This window comes from Merops nubicus, unplaced genomic scaffold (assembly GCF_000691845.1).
Source record: "Merops nubicus isolate BGI_N331 unplaced genomic scaffold, ASM69184v1 scaffold5528, whole genome shotgun sequence".
Lineage (NCBI taxonomy): Eukaryota > Metazoa > Chordata > Aves > Coraciiformes > Meropidae > Merops > Merops nubicus.
This window is the reverse complement of record NW_008623515.1, coordinates 7,520-14,679: the sequence shown is the minus strand read 5'-3', so window position 1 is coordinate 14,679 and position 7,160 is coordinate 7,520. Positions and strand designations below refer to the sequence as shown.

Here is a 7,160-nt window from a genome sequence, read left to right as displayed (position 1 = left end):
AGGAGTACTCCAGGCTACTTGAAAAGGTTCATAATAAATGACTCAGAAACAGACCTGAACTTAGTACAGGTTCCCTACCAAGCTCTCTGGATGTAACCTTGGAAATATCATGCCTTTCCTTTAGGATTCATCCAGGTGCTGGAAGATTCAGTGCATCTTAGACACAGTTATAGGTATTTCATCACAAACTCAGTGCAAAAGATAGTTTGGCTCTTCCTTGTGTCAGGTGCAATTTGAAGTGTGATTTGGATGAGCTCTCCTGCTCATCACAGAGTGATAATTTGCCACTACTGTAAAATAAACCACTGCTGTGCAAGAGTTCCTTCTAAATGGTGAGCTGGCCTCAGATCCTCATTTTCTGATTCACACCAAATCTTTAGATCCATGACATTGAACAGAGACTGCAGCATCCTGCTCCCTGCTCAAACCAGACAAAGTCTCTGCCACCAAAGGCTACAAAAAAGAAGAAAAAAGTTGCTTTAGCCCTTTCTTCCTTCTGTTTTCTTTCATATTTTTCTCAGGACAACTCCACTAGCACATCCTGAACCTCCTCTTCAGTTCCTGTTCGTTGCTCTCCCATCCTTTTGCTTTGTTGAGGACTGCAGTTCAGAAGCACTGAGGATCAGGCAATGGGATATACATTTCTACAAAGCCTCTTCCAGGTTTACAGCCACAGAAAGGGGCCTTACTCCTCTGAAAGGCTGATGGAGACTGCCACAAGTGGCCCAGCCCTTGATGCCCTCCTGAGATTTCTCTGCCTAACCAAAGCAGAAGTAAGGTCCTGTAGAGAAATAAAATGTTGCTGTTAGGCAGCCCAAGTCAAGATGAAGAGCTGCACAGAAATCAGCTGAAATCAGCTCCACAAATGGCTTTTATCCTCAACTCTCACCACCTCAATTCAAAAGAAGGTACATTTGTGATGGAACAGCTGGAGAGTTGCAGGCTCATGGACAACAACTCTTAGCTGACACTTGAGTCACTGCCTTTCAGAGTCTTTTTTCATGACATCGTATGTGGCAGGGCAGAAATGAGAATGCAGCTGAGCCAGCAAAGCCTGGGATGTGATCTCTAGCCTTGTCCCTTGGCTCAGTTTGTTCCATACATGAACTGCATAGGTGTTATTAAAGAGGTGCTGAAGCTCCGAGGAGCTGATCACCTCAAAATATTTCTTCCAGTCCTGCCACCGAATGGGATAGAAAGCCTCACGGGGCAGAGCACTCACTCCTTTGCAGCTCGTACTGCTACGAAGGCTCCTGATGGAGCACCACTTCTTGAAGACACGTGTAAGGAGCTGTGGGCCTTGGTGCCCCCAGATCCAGCTGTTGTAGTTCTCCACAAAGTCCTTCATGCAAAGCTCCATGAATTCGTGTTTCGGCTTAAAGGACAGAAAGGCCCCATTCAGTACGTACTTGGACTGGGTACCAAGCACATTGGTCAGGTTCTTTAAGTTCTTAAGCACAATGAAGTCTGTGTCCAGGTAGATGCCACCAAATTTCCACATGATGACAATTCTGCAGGCATCAGACAGGACGGGTAAGAAATAAGGCTCCCAGCGCTGCTGAGCCTCCAAGTACCACTTTGCCAGAGGTGTTCCAGAAAAAAGCTCTGCCAAGTCCAAGGGCCGGATTTCCACGTTGGGGAAGCAGCTCAGCAATGAGAAGCCCCAGTGGTTGGGTAACGAGGCATTCCCATCTGCCAAACCTTTCATGAGCACCACGACCCTTGTCCCAGGGTGCGCCCGGGCTGCCGACTCCACAGAGCACATGAACAGGTAACTTGGGTTAGTTCGCTCCGAGGTCTCCACAAAAAACACATCTCCTGAGGAAGAAGGGGCCCCACCAACAAGGGTTGGGCAACAGGGTGGAGAAGGCACAGACTGAGTACAGCGGATTTCAACAGGAAAGCTGTAGACCTGGTCTCTGTTCTTCGGGTCCTCCGAAATTCTCCAGTACAACATGATGGAGGTAAAGGACATTAACTTAAGGGCAAGGATAAAGAGAGCCCTGAGCCTGTGGTTCAGCACCACCTTGGTCACTCTTCGTAGGCAGCTGGGCATCCTGAGCATTCTTGCTCCTGTCAGAGCCTGCTCTCCAAGACAACCGTCATGATCTGAAGGGGAAGAAAGAAGAAACATATTTATGGGGATGGCAATAGACCACACACCTCAGGACTGTACCACTGCACAGCCCCATGCTGAAAATTCCTTCATGCCAGCATGCTTGAATTACACCTTGAAGTCATCTTCCAAAAAGCTCCCGGCTTGTTCCATGCCACCACTGTGCCCCATGAGAAACAACAGCACACGTTCAGGTTGTGGGGTTGTGTGACAAAGCTCACCTGCACACACACAAGAAGCTCAAAGGGACAATGGCAGGAGGGGAAGCCCAAATACACCCTGCCAGGCCCATCAGAGGGTCCACCACCCACCAAAGGCCCACCTGCCCAAGCCCAGAGAAGCACAGGAACACAAGGGCAAGTGGGATCCCAGATCAAGGCCTCTGGAGGAACCAGCACCTTCTCTGGACCCCTCCCAGGGTTGTCCCCGTGTCAGGCATGAAACCCATCACTGGGGTCACCAGAAGCAGCTCCCCAGACTGTTCTTTGGACTAAGGGAGTCACTGCCTAGGGGTGGGATACGTGATGGGGTGGAGGGGAAGACCAGTTTGGAATTACACAGGACTTACTATGAGATATTTAGCAAAGGAACCAAAAGGTGGGGCAAGGGGGGAGTTTAGGTGATTTTAGAGGAACAGAAGTGGGAAAGTAGAGGTGCAAGGGGATAACAAGGGCCAGATGCAGGTCAGGATAATTGTCTGGCCATGCCCTGGGCCCCTTCAGTGCAGTCTTGCTTGTCAAGAGCAGCATGTTGGGACAGCTGCTTCTGAAGTGCTTCATTTACCCAGAAGAGAACCACCTGCCAGACTTTCCCAAAGCTGAGAACTCATCTGAAACCCCAGTGCTACTTTCTGTTCCTGCCAAGACATCTCAGCTCCCAGAATCAAAGAATGGTACTTGTTTATTCCTTGATAACCACCCTGTGTCCCCTGGTTGCTACAAAGCTCCACAACACAGTGGTGTCTATTATGTTCCTTCACATGGCATCTCTAGCCTTGACAATCCTCTCCATTTTATATTTCAGCCTCTAAACTTGAACTACTTAACTTTCCTTCACTGAAAACAATGCTTTTTAGCATTTAAAACCACACTTTGTGAACGAGAATTGAACATGACGACTATTCAGTACAGCAGTTGTCTTTGATAGGCACATTCTGCTCTCTTCCCACCTATTCTGCCCACAGAACAAGACCTTCCTTAGCAATATGTTCAGAAGTAGGAGGACACCCATATACCCTCCTGGCAGGCAGCTGAGCTGGGATACATGGTGCTATTTCTGCTTTTACAAGCCTAGTGTGACTCTCCTGGACAGCCCCCAGATTTAGATCTCTGAAATTCAAAGTGTAGGCTTAACCATGAGGTACATTGCCACAGCTGGAAGAGCAGAGATAAGTTTATCTCCCAGAAAGTCAAACAGTTTTTAACAGTCTGAAATAAGGTGTGTCAATGCCCAGTCTAACTGAAGGGCACTGTCATCAGTGTGCTAACGCCTGCCCCAAAGCCTGCAGAGTCAAAGCAGTGCCAAGCTCTTAATAAGGAAAAAAAAAAGTCAAGTTTCACATGGAATATGCTTTTTAAAAGAAAAGAAAAAATGTCTGAAAGACACAAAACTCTAGTGTCTTGCCTGCTTTTATCCCCACTTCCCTTTTAAAGTTCAAGTTAAACAGAAATAAAATCAATACAATCCAAGAGTGAAAACAGAAGTTTTATGTGACAAACAAAAATGTGCAGACTGTAATAAATTATGCCTGCTACAGATAGTTACAGGTCAGCTTAATAATAGAGTATGTTTCCATTGCAAATGAATCATTCTTCAGTTGAAAAAAAAAGAAAAATATCCACTGATGTATGGTTTTTTATTTCTCAATTTTTTTGTCCTCTATTTGAACAAAAGCCTTAGCATCCTATGCTTTTTCAAAATGCCTGCAGTCTTGCAGAGAGACTACACTGGAGCATTTCCACCCTACCTGCAGACAATGACATCATCTGGCCAGTGGCACCGAGCACTGGTGTGCCTGGGGAGAGCCACACCACCAAGAGCTGCTCTTCTCCTCCATTCCCTCTGCTTGCCTACAGACTCTTACCAGGCTAACACACACTTTCTTTTCATATAGTTGCATGAAATAGCAAGACCCTGCCACCTCTCCTCCCTCTGTTCTCTCCACTTGTGTAAAATTACTGCTCAACTAGTAGTACTGCCCCAGCAAAGAGCTTTTGGGGAGCAGGAGTGGGGGAGAAGAGATGGCTCTGCAACTCCACCCTGCAGAAACAGCACAGCAACAGCAAGTTTACTCCAGCTGTGCCCCACAATGAAGCTCTGCAAGTAAAAGCACATCTGTTGTATGGCTTTTGTGCACACAACTTGTTCAAAGATACCTGAGCACCTGCAAGTGGTTGATGCTGGCCCTGCTTGGGAAAAAAGTGCTGACACAGCAATACAGGGGGGTATGCCAGTCTCACACACAGAGAGCAGAAACTCCACCTGGATTCCATCCATATGGGGTTTGTACTGTTTGGCCATGTCACTGCTAAACCACTTCACATCCTGGCATAATGAATATACTGCCATAGGCAAAATGGTCTCAACTTGGGGGATTTAATTTCTTATAAATGAACAAACTTTTGATTACTGATTCAGGTATTGATGGGTAAAAAAAACAAAACCAAAAAAATATGGCCAACCAACAATTAAACACTTCTCCTCCCCTCCTTCCTAGTCTCAACTTCCCTTGTTTTCTCTGGGGGTTACACTCAGTCTGTCCCAATTCCTTTGGTGATGCAAGAGGCAGCACAGGAGGCTATGAGTCAGTGTGTAACAGTTTCTTTTGGCTGCTCTTTTTCCATCTCACTTTTCCCCCACACTGCTCCTGGCTTCTTAACTGCACCTCTGCTTCCAGCATAAGTCCTCCACAACCTGCAATCCCTTGCTGTATACCTGTCCTGGCACACGTTCTCCATGGGCACAGTGCTTCAGGGCTCTTGCTGTTCTGGCATGGGTCCTCCCCAGGCTGCAGATGCTCAGGGGTGCCCCTGCTCCAGCATGGGTTGCAGTCCCTCAGGAGTAGCTCCTCCAGCACGGAGCACCTCCTTCCAAGAGAGCGTTTCCAAGCCACATGCCCAGCAATTTCCCCTTCTGCATGCTTCCTCCACTTCTTCCTCCCTTTAGACAGACGTTTCTTTGCTTATCTCCTCACACCTCCATTTGCACATCCTCCTAAATCTCCTCACATCTTTGCTTTCGAATCTCCTTTTGCCCTCACACATCCTTTTTGGCTTCCTGTCTCATGTTACCTTTTCACATCCTCTTTTTTGTGACTTCTCACGTCTCCTTTTTTGAATCCTCACGTGTTCTCCCCAATTTGTTCTCATGCAGGTCCTTCTGAGCCTCCACACATGCCTCCTTCCACGTCTCCTTTCTGTGACTCACCTCCCCAGCAGCTACCACTTCCTTAAATGCATTCAAGCAGAGGCACCGTGTGCTGCTCTGACCAGCTGCAGTTTTAGTGTGAAATGGGCTGTTTCCCTCTGCTTTGGAGCTGGCTGGAACTGCAACAGGGCTGCTCATAGCCTGTTTTCACACAGGTCACCTCTGCAGCCCCCAGCTCCCCAGGCTGCACTTAAGAGAACACCTGTAATGTTTAAATAGAGAGAAGTCCCTAGTTTTTCTTTTCCTGCAAGGGTGGAATCTGGATTTGGATGTTAGATTACCAACTAGGAAACAGTTTTTCAGTACTTGGTGCAAACCAAAAGGGTTATAAAACACTTTAGGTGTCCAAGGTTACTGACATCCTGAATGACTTACATATTGATTTCCCTTTGTGGTAACATCTGCTTCCAAAAGTTCCTGGTACCATTTTTTAAAAGTTCTTTAAACAAAGAAAGAAAATTAATGACTCTAAGTGTCATGTCATCATTTACCTAGTTGCAATGCAAAGGGCTTGCCAACAATTTATTGATGGTTTCATGTTCCAGGCAAATTATCTTATAATTTGTTCAAGTCTGTCAGTTTAACTGAAACATCTCCTTAGCACATGCTTCTTTTCTCAATGACTTTCTACCAGTTAAACCAGAAGGCAACTGGTAGAAAGAATGTAACCCAGCACTGCCACCCACCTGTACACCCTTCTTCAGAAAGCAAGGCTAAGGTGTTGCAGCTAAACCAAACTAAGGAGAAATGTCCAACAAAAGGCAGATCTCAGGTATCTGAGGCTGAAAATTTTGCCTACAAAATAAATATGAAGCTGTTCTGATGACTTAGCTTCCACAGAACAGCCCAGCTGAAGCACAGTTCTAACAGAGAGCAGTTAGGAACTCACTACTGCTCCCCCAACGCTTCTCCCTCGTCAACAGCAAGGAAATACAAACGTCCCAGTTTGATTTCTTTAGAAGGTACTCAGAAGCTGAAGAGGAAAGAAATATGTCAGGCAGTAAAGAGCTGCAGCAGATGACAACAGCTGTCTCAGCAGCACCAGCGGAAGCACCAGGGAAGCCACAGGCTGCTTGAGGGCACTGTAAGCACATCTGGTGCTAGACCAAAAGCTCCATTTCTTCCTGTCATGTCTGCTGAAGCCTTATCTGAAGCTACAAGATAGCTGATGGTGATACACCACTGAAGTCCCATCTAGCAATTTTGATGAAGCAAAGCAAGAGGAAACGACTGCCACACCAATGCAAACACGCTGCTGCATCTGCTAAAACTGAACTCATGTTTTTAATTTCGACATGCTTTTTGTCTAAAAAGCAAAGCACGCATTAATAAGCTCTGAGCAATGGAGTTTCCTGACCTTCTCTGAAAGAGGCATTTTAGGACTTTGCTGGAACGACACAGAAATGACTTGGCAGCAAACTGATACCACAGCAGCAAGAATCAAGAGCTGCACTCCCCCCACAGACACCAGGCTGCCCGTTCTCACGAAGCAGAGGACAGATCTGTTGGGTTCATTTACTGTGGTGCACACACCAAGGATTAAACTTGTTTGTTCTTTTACAGTACCTCTAGCAGAGCACTTTCTGTGCAGGACAGTGTGCTGCATCCCAGCACCAGT

The 7,160-nt window shown here is 46.6% G+C and overlaps 1 protein-coding gene across 1 annotated transcript; it reads right to left on the bottom strand.

The window, feature by feature from the left end:
- Positions 1-976: 976 nt before the first annotated feature.
- On the bottom strand, positions 977-6,736 carry A4GALT (alpha 1,4-galactosyltransferase). Its single transcript, XM_008945084.1, is given in 5 exon segments — positions 977-2,088; positions 4,798-4,813; positions 6,342-6,401; positions 6,403-6,588; positions 6,590-6,736. Coding segments are annotated over 5 exon segments (1,521 nt in total).
- Between the last annotated feature and the right edge of the window lie 424 nt (positions 6,737-7,160).